At 56.2% G+C, this 19,819-nt stretch overlaps 1 protein-coding gene across 3 annotated transcripts in view; it reads left to right on the forward strand.

Annotated features, from left to right (window-relative positions):
- Positions 1–19,002, forward strand: part of GABRB3 (gamma-aminobutyric acid type A receptor subunit beta3) — a 41,361-nt gene extending 22,359 nt beyond the window's left edge. For 2 of the 3 annotated variants that reach the window (XM_036440190.2, XM_045582474.1), the window contains exons 6-10: positions 1,592–1,729; positions 2,740–2,892; positions 5,000–5,244; positions 5,629–5,999; positions 6,069–6,166. In XM_036440190.2, the coding sequence (XP_036296083.1) occupies positions 1,592–1,729; positions 2,740–2,892; positions 5,000–5,244; positions 5,629–5,991 (899 nt within the window). In that variant the 3' untranslated portion in view covers positions 5,992–5,999; positions 6,069–6,166. Of the gene's footprint in view, positions 1–1,591; positions 1,730–2,739; positions 2,893–4,999; positions 5,245–5,628; positions 6,004–6,068; positions 6,167–12,931; positions 12,937–18,990 lie in introns of those variants that run through there. The other variant, XM_036440189.2, reaches the window with a different exon arrangement.
- The last annotated feature ends 817 nt before the right edge of the window (positions 19,003–19,819 follow it).

Here is a 19,819-nt window from a genome sequence, read left to right on the forward strand (position 1 = left end):
TGAGATCAATAAAAAATGTATTTTGAAAAAAAAAATAAAAGAACAGAAATAGGGTGGGACGGGAGAGCTGAGATTCTCCAAGCTCCTCACCCACCGCTGACTTCAGCCCCTAAAGACGGGGCGACGCCAAACGGGAAGGAGACTTTCTGAACCCCCTTGGCTGCGGGGCTTAGCCCCCCGCGGCCGTGTCCGTGGCGAGGCTGGGAGCTGGCCAGCGCTGTGTGCGTCGGGCTGTATGTGTAATTGTGACGTCTCTGCAGAGGGCACGCGTGAGAACGCACTGCGCCGTTAGGCAAAGCTGTTGAAAAACGGCCAGAATGGTTCTGGATGTCTCAGACACCAAGCGCACACTGTGGAGAAGACGAATAGAGTGAATTACGTAAAAACATAGACCTCGGAGGGACCGGCTGGGGCTGGGGCTCCGAGGGTCCCTGGGGCTGCCGGGGAGCGGCGAGGGGGGCTGCAGGGGGTGAGGGCTGCTGCCACGGAGGTGGGGTGGCGCGCGGGGGGGGGGGGGGGGGGGGGGGGGGGGGGGAGGGGTGTGAACCCGCCGCATGGGCGGAGCCATGTCTCGCAGAGCTTGCAGGCCCTGAATCCATTTTCTTTTCGAGGTAAAACAAAGCCTGCAGGGGAACAGGATGGGGAAAAGGATGCTGCTTGGGATCAGCGGCGGACAGGAGGGGAGGTGGGGGCGGGGCGGTCTCTGCACAAGGCCCTGGCCCCAGGCAGCTGGATGCCGCCCAGCCCTGCAGGGTTACCAGCTGGGAGGGAGGCAGGACAAAGAGGAGAGGTCGCTGGGGCGGGGACAGGGCCCCTGCCCGCTGGGGGCGGGGGAGGGGTGGTGGGAAGAGCGAGGCCCCTCAGAGCAGATGGCTGCTTACCCAGAGGTCAGAGGTCGGTGGGAGAGGTACTGGTTTCAGCCCTGGACGGCTGTGTGCCCTCGAGGAATCGCTCGCCTGAGCCGAGGGCCACAGCGGCTCCACACAGGAGGATGGGGGGATGGTGTGTGCACCCCACTTGCCCTGAGGGCATTCCGCTCCCTAATCAGCACCCCGCCTCACCCTCCTCCCCTCCCCCAGCCCTCTGAGGACAGCACAGGCCTCCCCTCCCCCCCAGGACCTCTTTCATGAACTCTGGAGGGGCCACTGCTCTCCTGTCTTTTTTTTTTCCAACTCGAGAGTGCTCACGTGAACACAGGGGGTGGGGGCGTGTGGGAAAAATACATACACAGAGCTTGTACCCGTCCGGAAGCACGCTGACCCTGGTGAAAAACTGATGTGACAAGCTGCTTATGCTAAATTCCCTTCTTCATTCGCTCAGACGGCCTGACTTACACACGTTAAAACCTCACGTGAACCCTTTTGCTCGAGTCCTCCTATTCTGTCCGGGAGGAATGTGACACGTGCGAAGCACCTAGGTCCCACCGGCCTCCCTGGCTCTCCCCCTGGACCTCCGGTCTCACGCCGCGTGCTTCTGACCCACCGCTGGTGGTGTGACCGGAGCCCGGCCGCGGGCCCGGCCGGGGGCGGCCTCCGGAGCGCCGCGGGCCGCGCGCGCCTCACGCCCCCGCCCCGCTCCTCTGTCCCCGCAGACGGCTACACCACGGACGACATCGAGTTCTACTGGCGCGGCGGCGACTTCGCAGTGACCGGCGTGGAGCGCATCGAGCTGCCGCAGTTCTCCATCGTGGAGCACCGGCTGGTCTCCCGGAACGTGGTCTTTGCCACCGGTGCGTCCCCCCCCCCCCCCCCGCCGCCTCCCGCCCTCCACCCCCGGCCCCCGCGGACACCGCTCTCCTTGTTCGTTCACACGGTCACTTCTCTGTCCTCACCCGAGGATACTTCCCCATTGACTTTTACGAGCGTGGAATAGAGAGCGAGAACGAGAGAGAGCGAGAGAGAGAGAGAGAGAGACAGAGAGACAGAGAGACAGAGAGACATTGATTGGTGGCCTCCTGCATGAGCCCTGACCAGGGCCCTTGACCAGAATCGAACCTGGGACCCTTCGGTCCAGTCCACAGGCCAACGCTCTATCCAGGGAGCCAGACCGACCAGGGCCGCTGGTCTCCTTGTGAAATCTCCTGTGTGTGGCCCCGGGTCGGCCACAACAGCGGGGCCAGAGATCCCTCACCCGGGAGGTGCCCTTCCCTCTGTCTCCCAGAGGATGGAGAGCTTGGGTGGGTAGAAGACTCTCCTTGGCGGCTGGTTATGGAGGCGGCGGGTGAATTCAGTCAACCCGCTTTTTAAACCGTTTTTTTATTGATCTCCGCGAGGAAGGTAGAGAGAGAGAGAGAAGCATCCATGATGAGAGAGAACCGTGGATCGGCTGCCTCCTGCCTGCCCCACACTGGGGATCGAGCCTGCAACCCTGGGCCTGTGCCCTGACAGGGAGTCGAACCCTGACCTCCTGGTTCATAGGTCGGAACTCAACCATGGAGCCCCGCTGGCCGGGCAAACCCATGTTTGGTGACATAAGCAACTCACTGTGGGCGGCCCGGGCACCGGCCGTGTCCTTGGGGGCAGGGAGGAAGGGGAGAGGCCTGAGCAGGGGGGACTCTCCCTTCCCTTCCCTTCCCCCATTCTTCCACCAGCACCGTCAGGCAGATGGGAGCACGTGGCGTGGCCGGGGGTCCCCTTGGGGTCCCTGGGCTTCTCGAAGGCACGCGGTCACAGGGTTGGAGCCAGCTCTGGGCGCCCTGTGCCACAGGCCCTGCCCGCCTGACCCCCATCTGCTCCCCAGGTGCCTACCCCCGGCTGTCCCTGAGCTTCCGGCTGAAGAGGAACATCGGCTACTTCATCCTGCAGACCTACATGCCCTCCATCCTCATCACCATCCTGTCGTGGGTGTCCTTCTGGATCAACTACGACGCCTCCGCCGCCCGAGTGGCCCTGGGTAGGCGCGCTGCTACGCCATTTATCTTTGCTTGTTTTAAAAATAATCCTGCGCTGCTGGCCATGTTACATGTGCCCCCTTCTTCCCTGTGGCCCGCTTCCAGCGGCCCAGGTGGGTGCCATTTTAAAACCGTATCTGAAATGTGTGTGAACGGTGGGTGTTGTTACAGCCTTAGGGAGGTCAAAGGCCAGAGGTCAACAGCAGTCAACGTTTTGCCATCCTGACACCAGTCTCGTCTATGGCATCACTTTATTAAAAACTATGTTTTTAGCCGAAACCGGTGTTGCTCAGTGGATAGAGTGTCGGCCTGCGGACTGAAAGGTCCCGAGTTTGATTCCGGGTCAAGGGCATGGACTTTGGTGGCGGGCACATCCCCAGTAGGCGGTGTGTAGGAGGCAGCTGATGGATGTTTCTCTCTCATCCATGTTTCTAACTCTCTATTCCTCTCCCTTCATCTCTGTAAAAACGCAATAAAAATATATTGAAACAAACAAACAAACAAACAAAACTATGTTTTTATTGACTTCAGGGAGAGGGAGAGAGAGAGAGAGAAACATCCAGGAGGAGAGAGGATCATGGATCGGCCGCCTCCTGCACGCCTCCCACTGGGGACGGAGCCCACAGCCCTGGGCATGGGCCCCGACAGAGACCTCTGGGCTCGTAGGTCGATGCACAGCCACCGAGTCACACCAGCTGGGCGTCCATTACTGTCTTGAAGCGCCCATTGTTTCCTGCGCGATTGCTTTGATGTGTTAATTTAATTATCGGGCTCCGACGTCAATCTGCACGCCAGGGAAAGGGAAAACAGGCTTGCCGGAGATTTGCATAATAGAGCTGTTTCTGACGCTTGTTTTACGGCGAGGATTAACGTCCCCTGCTCGGAGTTATGCGGTGGTCCAGAAAGGAGACATGGCTATAATTGGACGCTCTTCTCCTTTAAGCCAGAGAAGAGTAGTCAAATATTTATCATTGCATGTAATCGGGATTACGCCATCTAATGAGCGTGAACGCACATAGGACTCGGTGCTGAGCGATTCCCCAGAGCGCCCTGCGATCTCGCGGCCACAGGTGATCTGACGGTGATCAGCGGGCGAGCAGGCAGAGCAGGTCCCAATACTGTCTCTACTGTATATCGGGAGTAGGAAGACTTCCTTTTCCGAGAGGTTACTCTCTCCTCGGCTAAGAACTACGAAACTGCACAGACAAACTAAGCATGCCAGCGCACTTTAGGTAGATACAGAGCTGAAGAGCAGTTATCCCAGCCAATCCCTTCTTTTTTTGGGGGTGGGGGGTTGTTGGAAGCGGAATCTATAGGTCACATATAGTTGCGATGGTCCAAGGTCACATATATGTACAACTGCACATGTTATCTGTGTGTGTGTGTGTGTGTGTGTGTGTGTGTGTCAGAGAGAGAGAGAGAGAGAGAGAGAGAGAGAGAGAGAGAGAGAGAGAGAGGGAGAGAAGGTAGAAAAAACTAGATAGAATGCACATTCGAGAAGGTCATGGTGTGTGTTTCTTTTAAAAAAAATATTTTTTATTGATTTTTTTCAGAGAGGAAGGGAGAGGGATAAGAGAGCTAGAAACACCGACGAGAGAGAAACATCGACCAGCTGCCTCCTGCACACTCCCTATGTACATGCCCTTGACTGGAATCAAACCCGGGACCCTTTAGTCCGCAGACTGACGCTCTATCCACTGAGCTGGTGTTGTTTCTTAACAAACTAGATAATATATGCAGTTGTGGATATATATATCTGACCTTGTCTCCTGAAAGTGGAGTTATCAATAATATGTTTAGCCCTGGCTGGTGTGGCCCAGTGGATAGAGCATCGGGCTGCAGGCTGAAGGGTCCCAGGTTTGACTCCCGGTGAGGGCACATGCCCAGGTTGCATGCTTGATCCCCAGAATGGGGCGTGCTGGAGGCAGCCGATCGATGTTTCCCTCTCTCCCTTCCTCTCTGAAATCAGTAAGAATTTTTTATTTTATTTTTTTCAAACAAGAAGGAAGTGAGGCGGGGGGAGGAGGAGGCGGAGGAGGGAGGACGAGGCCGGCGAGGCTCCGGGCCCTCATTCACACCCCCCCCCCCCCCCCCCCGCGTCCTTGGCAGGCATCACCACCGTCCTCACCATGACCACCATCAACACGCACCTCCGCGAGACGCTGCCCAAGATCCCCTACGTCAAAGCCATCGACATGTACCTCATGGGCTGCTTCGTCTTTGTGTTCCTGGCCCTGCTGGAGTACGCCTTCGTCAACTACATCTTCTTTGGCCGTGGCCCGCAGAGGCAGAAGAAGCTGGCCGAGCGGACGGCCAAGGCCAAGCACGACCGGGCGAGGAGCGAGGGCAACCGGGTAGGCCCTCCCCCAGCCCCACCCCGGCCCCACCGGCCCCAATCAGCTGAGGTCCAGGGCGGGTGGCGGGGGGACCCTGGACTGGGAGCAGCTGCCTCCCACACGCCCCCCACTGAAGATCCAGCTGCACCCTGGGCTTGTGCCCTGACAGGGAATTGAACCGTGACCGCCTGGGTCATAGGTTGGCGCTCACCCCTGCCTGACCTGTGGGGCCTGTGCCAGGCGGGTCTGCGCTCCCGGCCGCTGCCCTGAGACGGCACAGATGCGCCTGTTGTCCCCATAACCTACGGGACCGGACTGGGTCGGGGTTTGCGTCTGGAGACCAGGGCTCCCCGCCGGTGCCCGCAGGCCGTCTGACGTGCGCCTCCCCCTCCCTCCCCCCAGGTGGACGCCCACGGCAACATCCTGCTCTCGGCGCTGGAGGTGCACAATGAGATGAACGAGGTGGCGGGCGGCCTCGGCGTCGGCGGGGACGCCCGGAACTCGGCGGCCGCCCTGTCCTTCGACAGCTCAGGGATCCAGTACCGCAAGCAGAGCGCGCCCCGGGGCGTGGAGGGGCCCGGCCGGCACCTGGGGGACCGCGGCCTCCCCCACAAGAAGGCCCACCTGCGCCGCCGCTCCTCCCAGCTCAAGATCAAGATCCCCGACCTGACCGACGTGAACGCCATCGACCGGTGGTCCCGCATCGTCTTCCCCTTCACCTTCTCGCTCTTCAACCTGGTCTACTGGCTCTACTACGTCAACTGAGCGCCCGCCGGGGTCCCCCTCCCCCCCGGGCCCCAGGCTCCCCCTCAGAGACATCGTGAAACAAAACAGCATTGAGTGGAACGCTCCTCTGCCTGTCGAGTCTTTTCTACCTGCACACGCACACACACGCGCACACACACGCAGACGACACGCACACACACACACACACATGCAGTTTTATATATATATATATATATATATATATATATATATATATAAAACCTTTCTCGGCATATATATATAATGAGACACACGTGTCTCTTCGGACGTACGTGTCTATGTCTCCCACGCGGGAGACACGTACACGCACACGGACAAACTCCACGCGGGATGCACGTTCGAGAAGGCCGAGGCGGCGGCGTGCGTGTCACCAGCCAGAGGGACGAGTGTTGTCTGACTGCCGTGCCCAAGAGTGAGGGCGGGCCCCCGTGCTGTCACCCCCTGCCCGTGTCTCTCGTGACCCTCGGGTTCGAGAAACCTACACACAAACGCTCCAGCTGCGGGGGGGCCCGGGCAGCGCCCGAGGACTCGGCGTGGCTCCGGCAGCGCTGACCGTGGCCCGGGCCAAGGCGGTCGGTGTCTGTGGCTGGACGTGTGCGTTCCCCGTGCCCGTGTTGTGGACGAGGCGGGCTCGCACGCCTGCCGTCGGACACGCGGGCGGACGGGCCCCATGCCAGCACCGGGACCTCCCTCTCCGGGGACACCGTTCGGACTGGAAAGATGGACGGACAGCTGCTCCTCGTCCAGGACTCTGCTGCTCGCTCGGAGGGACTAGCTTGTGGGACTCGGTGGCGACGGACAGTCCTCGGACACTCCCCCCCCAGCCCCCCTCGGCCCCCCGCGCCCCGTCTCTGGATCTCCGGGCCTGACCCGTCCGGGGAAGTGTGGCTGCCTCGGGACCTCTGTTCCTCCAAAGGTAAAGCCCCCCGGCCGGCGGGCGCCCCCCGTCCCGCGGGTCCGCGTGTGTCGGTGCCGGTTGTACCCGTGTAACGTGCATCTCTCTGTAGAGTTTCCCGGTTCCGTGTTCTGTGCTTGCTACCGCGGCAGCATGCCGTGTCGTGCCCTCTCCACCACGATGCACTGCTTTCCTTCCCCCAGACTGTACGAGGGGAGCTCACACGCCCTGCCGTCCGGCGTCAGACACCCAGACGCGCCCTCACGCCTTCCTCCCCGCCTCTGACACCCGTCACCCAGCACACCCGACCCCCGGCTGGCCCGGCGTCCGCTGGAGGCCAAGGAGAGTCCCCGGTCCCGCACACACACGCACATACACACGCGCGCACACACACACACCTCCCTCTCTCCATCAGATCCACAGCCTCATCCGTATCTGGGACTTTTTAAAAAGTGCATGGACACGTGACCAGGTGCACCGGTTTCATAGACGCGACCTTAACTTCCTACTTAGATGAGATCTTTCTAAAGAAAAAACAAAGAGATGATATATTTTTTGTAAACAACCTTTCTATCACAGGCTCTGTAGACGGGAAGGACGGCCGCAGGCACACAGATGTCACAGGGAAGGTAGGCATTTGGAGAAGAAAGGGGGAGAGAGAGAGAGAGAGAGAGAGAGAGAGAGAGAGAGAGAGAGAGAGAGAAAAGAAAGGCAGACAAGTCAGTCAAAAGAACCGCCAAATTGAGACTTTTATCCCCAAATGCCACTCAGGCCTCGCCCACTCTGTCCTGCCCCAGGACCAGTGCCAGAAGCAGGACCACTGTTTGTGCAGCCCTTTCCCCTCCTTCATCCCTCCCCTCCCTCCACAACTTTCCCCAGACCCTGTGCCCGGTGATGTTTCTCTCGAGGGACTCGCCAGTGACTTATTTTAATTTTTATTGATGTCAGAGAGGAAGGGAGAGGGAGAAACATCCGTGATGAGAGAGAATCATGGATCGGCTGCCTCCTGCACGCCCCACACTGGGGATCGAGCCCGCAACCCGGGCCTGTGCCCCGACCGGGAATCGAACCTGTGACCTCCTGGTTCACAGGCTGAAGCTCAACTACTGAGCCACGCCGGTCAGACTGGTACCACTGTTCTCGGTTCACACAGAGGGACCACTTTCCAAGCGGTGTAGGGTGTGGGCGCTCATCTTGAGCCAATCGTCACTAGATTTTATTTTTTCTTTTAATATATTTATACTGATTTCAGAGAGGGAAGGAGAGGGAGCGAGAGAGAGAAACATCCATGATGAGAGAGAATCATGAATTGGCTGCCTCCTGTTCACCCCACACTGGGGATCCAGCCCACAACCTGGGCCTGTGCCCTGACCGGGAATCGAGCCTGTGACCTCCTGGTTCACAGGTTGGGGCTCAACCACTGAGCCCCATCGGCTGGGCCAGCCTTTAACCTGGGGGCGTCTCGAAAGGCTCAGAACCCACTGTCCACAGAGTCTCACCCTAGAGGCAAGGAACCCCCCCTCCCTCCTCCATTCCTCCCCTCCCTCCGCCTCTCCCCCCACATCCTGCTCCCCAGGCGGGGTCCCCCGTTTACTTCTTGGCCTGTGGCTGCTCTGGGGCAGTGTTTTCCCCCAGGGGTAACATTGGGGAGGGGAGAGGGCTTAGATGTTGAACAGATCGGGGAGGAGAAACCTAGTTAAGTGGCCTTATCGTTGTTGACACGTCCTAGAAACAGACCTTTCCAGACTTTATCCCTTTCTGCATCCAGTCATTCAAGGAGGGAGCTCCCCACCCCCCCACAAGGGGAGGGACCCCCTCCCCCCAAAAAACCCATGCAAGTGAATGCGGACAAAGACCCAGTTGTACAATGGACACAGCTATTCAGAACGATGACATTCATCCTTTCTGGCAGAGCAGCGACTCAAAAAACACACCTTGGATGCGTTAGTCGAGGAATCCAAATACCCAAGCCAGAGGCCCCTCATACCCCCTACCCCCTGCCCCGCCCCGGGGCTCAGAAGACCGACTGTCGGCTTCCCAAGGTTTTTTCTGGATCTAAATTTGCATGGTTATCATCCTAGTAGCTTTTGAGCTTTTTTATATGCTTTTGGCACCAAGACGGGGTGGGGGACGGGGACCCACAACTTTATAGACACTGCGATGAAGTCAACATAATAGCTCGAACTATAAATAGTGTTTATAACTACACACGGACACACACACACATGCACACACAGATACATACATATATTCTGTAAAAAACAACACAAAAAACAACAGCCAACAACACACACACACACACACACACACACACGCACACACAACTTTCTAAGACCCTTGGGTATGTGTTTGCTTTACTCCATTTTCGGAAGAAAACGCGTTTTCTTCGAATCCGGTTATTTTATAGCTTCTCCATTTTGTAAATGTGGAAGGACTGATGTTTATGCACCCCCCCCCCCAGCCCCCATCCCCCCCAAGACGCAGGGCCCCGGCCGCGGCAGCGGGAGGGGGTGGCCGGGTCGGCCGGCGGGTCGGGGTTCTCTGTCACGCCGACCCCCTCGTCCCCACGCGGTCGACCGGTTGCCCCGAACCCGGACCTTGGACGTGTACCCGCCGGGCGGCTGTCCCCCCCCTCACCCCCTCACGCCCAGACCTCTCGAGCGCGGAGAGACGCGTTGAATTTGGAATATCATTGCTATTTCTTTCTCCACCACTGAATGGAATAAAAAAAAGTTAATTTTTCCCAAGTGGTCCTGTCTTTCCCGAAGGGCCTCCGAGGGGCTCAGCGTGTACAGACGGGGCTCATTATGTCCGCGGCACTCGAGACGGCTCGAGGGCCCGGCCCCGTCACGCCCCGCGCACAGGGATGGACAGCACTCGAGTCCTCGGTGAAAAATAGTGTTTGTGACACGCGCCCGCCGACCCCCTCCCCCCATCCACTCCCCGGCTCTGCAGAGGAGCCTCTGTCTATACTGTGAGCCACTCGCCATCCCTCTCCTCCCGGAACGGGCTGGAGAACATGTCCTGGGGACACAGTGCGCCTGCCGTAGCTTCTGAAATGTGTTCATTGATTTCAGGGAGGGGAAGGGAGAAGGAGAGGGGGACAGAGATAGCCGCGATGAGAGAATCAGGGACCGGCCGCCTCCCGAGCCAGGAATCGAACCCTCACCTCCCAGTTCCTGGGTCGACGCTCAGCCACGGGGCCACGCCGGCCGGGCGGTAGCATGTGTGTCACGCCAGCACCCAGAACCCCCTCGACACGACCAGTGCTTCCCACGGAAGGTGCTCCTCCCCTGCCCGGCTGGGGAATTATTTCCATCTAGGGCTGACGCCAGGTGGGGTTGGCACTGGTTTTACGGGGGACGGGGACCTCCCAGCTGGAGAATTTCCTGCTCAGCGCCTGGGAGACCACCTCCTGGGTGTCCTTCATGGGGGGAAGGGGGTTGGGGTCATCATTTGACATGAAAACAACAACCCACCACCCGACAGCAAAGCTGAGAGAGAGGTGCCATCTGACACGTGTGGGCAAGCGAATCCCAGTGAGGAGACGAGAAGGAAGGGGCTCAATGTCAAGGCTGAATAGACTGTTCCTCCCGGGGGCCCCCATGTCCCCAAGCTTGGCCCAGGTGGGCGTTTCAGGACCACCCGGGGCTCCTCATGGTTCCCTCCAATAGGAGAGGCCGGTGGTTCCCGGCGTGGGGCACATGCCCGCAGGGGGGCAGTTTGATGTGTAAGGGGGGCAGTTGGAGAAGGCGGTATTCAGCTTTGCATGCCTTAGGGTTTGAGGGGCCTTGTGGACAGTCTATACATGTATATGGTGACCTATTGATGCATCTCAGTTTTCTGTGATATGTTTTGAGACTTTGCTATTTTTTCATATCATTTCACACTATTATTATTATTATTAAAAATTTCTTTTTAAAAAAATATATTTTTTGGTCTTTTACAGAGAGGAAGGGAGAGGGACAGAGAGTCAGAAACATTGATGAGAGTGAAACATCAAATATCAATCAGCTGCCTCCTGCACACTCCCTATTGGGGATGTGCCCAAAACCAAGGTACATGCCCTTGTCCTCAATCAAACCCAGGACCCTTCAGTTCGCAGGCCGACTGATGCTCTATCCGCTGAGCCAGACAGGTGAGGGTGGTGGGGACCTCCTTGTCACCCAGTCGGAAGAAGTGGATTCAGCCCCAGCCGGTCTGGCTCGGTGGGTAGAGCGCCGGCCTGTGGATTGAAGGGTCCCGGGTTCGATTCCCAGTAGGGACACATGCCCGGGGTTTCAGGCTCAGTCCCCAGCGGATGGAGGGGCATGCAGGAGGCAGCCGATCCATGATTCTCGCTCCTCACGGATGTTCCTAATTCTCTCTCCCTCTTCCTTCCTCTCTGAGATCAATAAAAAACATATTTGAAAAACGAATACATAACATACGTCTAAAACAATAAAACTTAAAAGAAGAAGGAAAAAAAAAGAGAGAGAGAGAGAGAGATGGAGGGCTGATTGTACGGAGCTGGTCCTAGGACCGGTTGATTTTTTTTTTCTTTCCTTTCTGCAATAACATGGAAGCGAGGCGTTGGAACACGACGCACGCCTGATGAATATTAAAAGGATTAAAACCTGAGCTTTAACCGCGCCGCCCCTGCTGTCCACGGCCCCAGGCAATTTCCCTGTCACTCCAGCCCACTCTGCCTAATGCCGAGACTCAAGTGGATGTAATGGCCCGCACACTGACAATCACAGGGAACTCTGCCGCTCCCGGGCCTCAGATCCAATCGGCAAAGTCATTAGAGAAATGTGCCTTCCTCAGGCATCGGACTCAATAACCGGCATTATCGGAGAGATGGTGACATTATTTATGGCTCCCAAGTTGCTGTCCGCCATGGGAATAACAATACGCGCGCTGGCAATGAAAATGAGAAAGACATTCCATTAAAAACCGAGAGGGGGATTTGGGGGAGTTGGGGGTGGGGTGGGGTGGAGGGGCGCATTAGGTTCTTTAAAAAAAAAAAAAAAAAAAAAAAAAAAATATATATATATATATATATATATATATATTATTGATTTTTTTTTTTTTACAGAGAGAAAGGGAGAGGGAGGGAGAGTTAGAAACATCGATATTAGAGAGAGACACATCCATCAGCTGCCTCCTGCACACCCCCCACCGGGGATGAGCCCGCAACCAAGGTACATGCCCTTGACCGGAATCGAACTTGGGACCCTTCAGTCCGCAGGCCAACGCTCTATTCACGGAGCCACACCAGTGAGGGCAGGTTCTTTTTTTTTTGTAATTGAAGAAAAAAAAAATTTTTCCCCCCAGTTACAGTGTCCATTCCATATAATCTTATATTTGGTTGTGGGACCCCTTTCATCTGAATTGTTTCTCATGTAGTGTCTCCGGACCGGCAGGGAGAAACACGGGGTGGGATATCCCTCGCATGAACGGCCAGGGTGTCCGGGGAACCCATCGGGGTACCGTCAGGGACCACACCACGGGGAGACACGGAACCCCGCTCTCCTGAAGGCCCGCCCTCCCCAGGCCCTCCGCGTCGAAGGCGCAGCGATAAACCCGGGCGGGAGACGCATTTAACATTCCGGAGTGGTCCGCAGTTCACAAGACAGAACGGTGCTCATGTATTTATTTATTAATGCGCCTCATTAGACTTGCATGTCTAGCTACACGCCCGACATTTATAATGCGTTTTAAACCCTCACCTGAGGATCGGCTTGCTGGTTTCATCTTTTAAACATTTTTTATATGTTTTTATTGGTTTTTGAGAGAGAGAGGGGGGAGGTGGGGGAAGGGAGAAGGAGAGAAAGACAGAAGCATCCGTGACAAGAGAGAAGCCCTCGTCGGCAGCCTCCTGCATTCACCACCTTAGGGATGGAGCCCACAACCCGGGATGTGCCCCGACCCGTGACCTTTCTGTGCCCAACCAATAGAGCCATGTAAGCCAGGGATGCCTATAGATTTTAGAGAGAGGAGACAGGGGGGGGGGAGAGAGAGAGAGAGAGAGAGAGAGAGAGAGAGAGAGAGAGAGAGAGGGAGAGCCAGTCAGTGGCCGCCTGCATTGCTCCTACTGGAGACTGAGCCCCCAACCCCGACAGGGATTCGCTCCAGTGACCTGTTGGTTCTTGAGTTGCCGCTCAACCACTGAGCCACCCCCCGCACTGGGCTCCTTGCTCCTTAGAAGCCCAAAGGAGTGGTTGTGATAGAACACCCCCATTTCTGCAACCCCAGAACCAGATGGCCGGTGGAGTCGGCCTAACATGGGCACTCAGAACAACTACCTGAACCTCACTGTGTCCCTCGTCCACCTCACCCCTGGGTTACACGGTGGGCATGACTTCCTCTGTGGGTGCCGGGGTCCGAAACTCACCAAGACCATCTTCTCAGTCTTTTTCTCCCAGAAAAATGTCATGGGAAGTGTTTTGTTTTGTTTTTAAAACAAAAGGGAGAGAGAGAGAGAGAGAGAGAGAGAGAGAGAGAGAGAGAGAGAGAGAGAGAGAGAGAGAGAGAGAGAGAGAAATATCCATGATGAGAGAGACTCATGGATCGGCTGCCTCCTGCAGGCCCTCCTCCCGCCTGGGCACGTCCTGGTTCCTTAGGCGACACTCACCCACCGAGCCACCCGGGCCCGGCCACCCCCTCCCGTTCCCTCCCCCACCTCCTGTGCCAGTGCTGCCATCAGCGGTGGTGGGAATCGGTCTGAATCAGGGGCAGGTGCCCGCGCGGCACGCAGGTCCTCTCGGTGAGCACGCAGGGAGTGCTTCGCCCGCTGGATAGTCAATTATTCATCGCGGGGCAAGGGTGGGGAGCGCAGGGCCCCGCTGTAGGGCCCCGTGGTAGGTCCCGTTGTCATGGAGACGGCTTGCTAGGCTTACACGGACCCCCGGCTCCCAGGGTTGGCAGGGGGAGCGGATGGGCGGGAACTCGCTGGTCCCGACAGGCCTGGGGGAGGCTGGCAGTGCCCGGAGGGTGGGCGGGGGAGCTCTGTGCCCGCCTTGAGGTGCGCTCCGGAAACACCCAAAAGGCCATTGTGGGCCCTGGCCTCGCAGCTCCGTCGGTTAGAGCCTCATCCTGATTCGCCGAGGCTGCGGGTTCGAGCCTCGGTCGGGTCAGGGTGTCCACAAGAATCAGCCGGTGACCCCTGGCAGGTGTGGCTCCGTGGAGAGAGCACCAGCCTTCGGACTGCAGGGTCCCGGGTTCGATTCCAGGAAAGGGCACGTGCCTCCGTTGCATGCACTTCAGCTGCAGGCTCTACCCACAGCCCTGCTGCAGGGTGTGCAAGGGGCAACCTGTCTCTGTGTCTCTCTCACATCGATGTTTCTCTTTGTCTATCTCTCCCCGTCCTTGTCCCTCTCTCTAAAAACCTATGGGGGAAAAAAATATCCCTGGGTGAGAATTAAAACAACAACAGAATCAACCAATGACCCACAGGCCAGTGTGCCCGGCGGTTAGAGCATCACTGAAATGTGAAGGATTTGATTCCCAGTCGAGGGCACACACCTGGGGTGCAGGTCCCTCCATGTCCCTGGTCAGAGGCACTCATCGATGTGTCTCACTTCTATGGTAGATCCAGTTTGCATTCCGTTCTATAGAGACCAGGCTGTATCCAACCCATTTTTTTTTTCCTTCCTGGTACCACCAACGCTTCAGTCTATCCTTCCTGCTCCGTATTTGCAGCGGTCCTTGTAAATGACTTTCTCCAGGGGCCCTTACCTGGCTACTATGATCGCCCCTCCAGCCACTGTCACCCGCTCTGTGCTGGGGCTCAGTCTCCAACAAGGGTCCAGCCCCCCCCCAGTTCTGCAGCCCCCCAAGGGGGTGGGGAAATCAGCCCCAGGGACCTGCTTTTCTGTTAACATCTACCACAGAGCTGGGTGGTGAGGGGGCGGCGGGGACCGCGTCCACGTTTGCGTTTATCGAACCCCTGGAGCACGGTGCCTTCAGCGTCCGCCTTCTCTGCAGCCCCCGCTTGGCCTGAGCAACTTGTTAAAAATGCTCAGTCCGTCCCACGGGCGCCCGGGGTCGGCCGGCCTGCTGGTTGCTGACCTTTCACAGATTCCGCGCTAATTGTTTCCTCGGAGACCGCATCTCTCTCCTTCGGATCAAATGAAAAAAGGAGTTCTTCATTTGAAGTTTTTCAGCCTTTTTTTTCCTTTTTTTTTTTTTTTCCTCCTTGTCCCACGGTGGGAGCAATAACACCATTTCCAGCTCCTTGCATCATCCACCTCCACACGGAGACGGGAAAATGCAGGATGTCCTTTCAGACAGCAGGTCGGCCATCCAGGGTGTGCCAAGGATAACCTGTTCAATGCCCCTGCACCTCGGCTGGTCCGAGGAGAACAAAATATTTACCGGGTCAAGGGCGCTCGCGTCCTCCCCCAGTTCATCTCACGCCAAATATTAGATTTAAAAAAAAAATCCCCCCCCCCCCCCCACGTTATTGCTGACACACACACAGCCCGCCGCGTACAATCAGAAATACCGCGGGCTCGTCCTCCGAGGAGCTTTCGGTTGCATTTTCCAAATTCATTGATCACGGCGTGGCAGACGCCGAAGGCACCGTGCTCCGGGGGCTTGATAAACGCAAACATGGAAGCCGTCCCCGCCGCCCCCGCCCCCAGCTCTATGGTAGATGTTGAGTTAATAGAAAAGCAGGTCCCTGGGGCTGATTTTGGAATTATGATCTTCACTAGAGGCCGGGGACTTTAAAAATGTGCTGATTTTTACCCCCAGACGCAGCAGCTTCGTGTCCAGAATGAATGACTGGGTTTTGTTTTTTGTTTTGTGTGTGTATGTGTGTGCTTTTTTAAAAAAACTTCTTTGGGGAAGAAAACATTATAGACTAGTGTCTATAATGAGAGAGACAGAGAGAGGGAGCAAGAGAGAAACATCAATTGGCAATAGATCAATCTGCTACCCGTGCCAATGTCTAAACTTTGCCAACACCTCATAATCTAGACTTTTTCCCCCCTCAACCTGGCCATGATCCTCAGAATATACTGTCTGTCTGTGAGATGGTGAGGGTTTTTTTTTTTTTTTTTGTGTGTGTGTTTTAATGGAATTGCAGCTTTTCGTAGAGAGTGAATGCATATTCATAACCACTGGGGACCTGGTACCCAGTGAGGAGACAATTACTCAGAGAGTCCTTCCTGAGGCACGTCAGGGGGATGGATGGGAGCGCTGAGGCCACTGCTATTTTAAGAGCTTGGGCTGCTGGGGGCTGGGACAGCATAGAAGGAGCGCCGCTAGATGAGGCCGAGGATGGCGAGGGGGAAAGACGACCCTCACGGGACTGGCAAGAAGGAAGAGGAAGAATGAATGCGGAGCATGGGGCACGTCCTCTTTCTAAAATACCAACTAAATCCTGTATGTTCTTCCAGATCTGGAAGAAAGGCTCAGAGTGTGTTTAAAAAGCTGGTGTTGGTGCTCCTTCTTTCCTTGTTCTTCTTTTAAAAAAAAATATATTTTATTGATTTTTTTACATAGAGAGCCAGAAACATCAATGAGAGAGAAACATCCATCAGCTGCCTCCTGCACACCCCCTATTTGGGATGTGCCAGCAACCGAAGTACATGCCCTTGACCGGAATTGAACCTGGGACCCTTCAGTCTGCAGGCCAATGCTCTATCCACTGAACCACGCCAGCTGGGCTGAGAAAATTTTTTTTTTTCTTCTAAATCCTCATCCAAGAATATGCTTTTATTGATTTTCAGAGAGACAGGAAAGGGGGGGAGAGAGAAACATCAATGAGAGAATCGCTGCTTGGTTATCTCCCACAGAGATCAATAGATCGAACCCGCAACCCAGGTGTGTGCCCTGACCAGGAGTCAAACAGGCCACCTTTTGGTGTAGGGGAGCTGGTCCAAACTACTGAGCTACTGGCCAGGACAAGACTGGGAAAGCCTTCCTTCCTTTTCCTTTCTTTGTCCCTCCCCCTTTCTGTCTGTCTGTCTTTGATTATTGGGTGTTTATAGCTGACAGTTGTTTTGTTTTTTATGTGGAATACGTTCTCTCGGCTTGATATCCCCAAGCTGTTACCCAAACTCGCTCTGGACCCCCGAGGGAGGACCTGGGTCCCAGGGGGAGGCCTCAGAACGCCAATCCCATCCGCACCTCCGATGCCATCTGCCCGGGAAATGGCAAATGCCCGCCCTCGGGAAAATGCCAACGAAAGCCCTGTGAGTCCTCCCTCCAGCGGAGTCCCCTGGGGTGGAGGCAGCCAGAGGCACTGCGCTGCCTGCAGCGGTTACAGACACCCCCGGGCCCTGGCGGGCGGCGGGCTCCGAGACCAGAGCACTGGCTGGGTCCGATTCCCGCCAAGGGCATGTTCAGACAGAAAGGAGGGCCAGGAGGCAACCGGTCGACGTGTCTCTCTCACATCCGTGTCTCTCTCGGTCTCCCCCTCTCCCTTCCGTTCTCTCTGAAAACCAGTGGGAAAATATCCTCGGGGGAGGATTTAAAAAAGAAAAGAAAATGCAATTCCTGGCTCACGCGCTGCCAGGCACTGATGTTTCGGGAGACGGTTCCCTGACGGGACTGCTGACGGGACACCTCCCGGGAGCTGGCCGCAGTGCTGACGAGGGCAGGCGGTGCTGGTTCTGCTTGTCAGACTCCAGAGCTGGATCCAAGGAAAGGCAGGAGCCCGGCCCACGAGGCTCCGTGGCTGAGTGTAGACCTAGGACCCAGGAGGTCATGATTCGATTCCCGGTCAAGGGCACACACCCCTGTTGTAGGCTCGATCCCCAGTGCGGGGTGTGCAGGAGGCAGCCGATCCGTGACTCTCTCTCATCACGGATGTTTCTCTCTCTCTACCTCTCCCTTCCTCTCCGACATCAATAAAAATATATTTTAAAATAACCCGAGTCCAACAATAGTGTTGAATAAACAACAGCAACAAACCGACAAAGTGCACGATGAAAGGAAAGGAAGGAGAGCTCTGACGCGGATTGGCGGTGACCTTCAGAACGTGCTGAGCCCGGAGAGCAGGGCCCAGAGCGCGCACATACTGTCCCTCTGGGTACAAAGAAGCTTCTTGCCATCTTGGCAGAACGTACACGTTATGTAACGCTTGTTTGTGGGTTTGCACAGGTGGAGGCTGCCCAGAGCAGAGGTTTTCCAACTTGTTTTCTTATTTGGTTTCTAGCTCTGGCCCAGTGCTGATTCTTGCCTTAAATATAAATATAAATATAAATATATATATATATATATATATATATATATATATATATATATATATTACTGATTTCAGAGAGGAAGGGAGAGGAAGAGAGAGAGAAACTTCAATGATGAGAGCATCTGCCCGAAGCTAATTCCAGCATGTCAGCAGGGCTTGCTGGGATGGCTCCAAAGCATATCCCAAAGACCTGTACAGGACATTCCCCCAGACCTAAAGATTGTAATGTTATCGTTCGCTGCCAGAGGGCTCAGGGCGTCTTAGATCTGCCCGTTAGAGCCTCCCTTTGGCCAAACACCTGAACAGCTGCAGGCTATTCCCCAAACTGACCATGCCGCCCGTAAACCTTACCCTTTGAAGGGCATTATCTCCACCTTGCCTTAGGACAAACTGTGTTAATAAATAGCACCGGGTCCTGAGTCAAAGGGTAGTCTACAACCCGGGCCTGTGCCCCGACCAGGAATCAAACCGTGACCTCCTGGCTCCTCGGTCGACCCTCGTCCACGGAGCCACACCGGCCGGCGGCTCTGCGACGCCCTTTCAGCACAGGGCTGTGACGTGCAGGCGGCACGGGGTCCTGCTGACAGCCCAGGGGAGGGAGCTCACCGACGAGAGCTCCCTCGTTTTAGGAAGACGTGTCTAGCTGTTTTGCGTAAGATTTGTTGGCTGCAAATTCGAGACCACTGAGGAAGCGATTGGAAAAAATAAAAAAGGAATATGTGCGCAATGAAGACATCAGAAGCACGACTGGGGCCAGGGGGGGGGGGATTCCAAAACCTAAAAGCACTCGGGCTCCCCCACGCAGGCGTGACGCCCGCACGCGCACGGGGAGGCAGCCGGCATGTAATTGCTTCTTGGGCTCCATTGTTGCCGCGGATCAGGATGGCGGTGGCGTGTGAGCACGCTTCCCGCAGGACAGAGGCAGCTGCCGCTTTGGTGACGACGACGAGGCCCCGTTTCCACAGAGTAAACGGATTCCCTTCCCGCAGACGAGAGGAGAGGGGGGAGGTGGCGGGCCCATCGGGGGTGGGGGGGGGAGGCCCCGGGGCAGCCAGGACGCCGATGGGCCTGGATCTCCAGCTTGTCCGAAAGGGACAGAGATGGGTGATGGAGGCCACGGGGTGATCGCACTGGTTACAAATAGTGTTTATTGGTTTTTGAGAGAGAGAGAGAGGGAGGGAGGGAGGAAGGACACACAGAGAGAGAAACATGAATGAGAGAGAACATCATCGATGGGCCGCCTCCTGCACGCCCCACACTGGGGATGGAGCCCGTAACTCGGTCCTGTGCCCCAACTGGGAATCCAACTGTGACCTCCTGGTTCCTGGATCGATGCTCAACTACTGAGCCACACCGGTAGGACCAGATTGGTCTCTCTTAGCTTTAATCCTTGGAACTCTTTTTTTTTTTTTGAGTCTTTAAAAATATGTTTTTATTGATTGTTGTAAGAGAGAGAGAGGAAGGGAGAGGAGAGAGAGAGAGAGGTAAACATCCATCGGCCCCAACCCGGGCATGTGCCCTGACGGAGAATCCAACTGTGACCTCCTGCTTCCCGGGCCAACGCTCAATCGCCGAGCCACACCAGCAGCGCGGACTTTTTCTGAGGTGGCTGCTGCTCAGATGAGAAATGTTGGTGTTTCGATGATAATCTGCCCCGTAGGCTGAAAACTGTCGCCATCAGCTTTAGGAAATGCCAGTTTTCTTGGGGTCCCTTTAAATGGCGGGCTTGCCGGTCGGCCAGAAGGATGCTTGGT

The sequence above is a fragment of the Pipistrellus kuhlii genome, unplaced genomic scaffold, assembly GCF_014108245.1.
Source record: "Pipistrellus kuhlii isolate mPipKuh1 unplaced genomic scaffold, mPipKuh1.p scaffold_m20_p_165, whole genome shotgun sequence".
NCBI lineage: Eukaryota > Metazoa > Chordata > Mammalia > Chiroptera > Vespertilionidae > Pipistrellus > Pipistrellus kuhlii.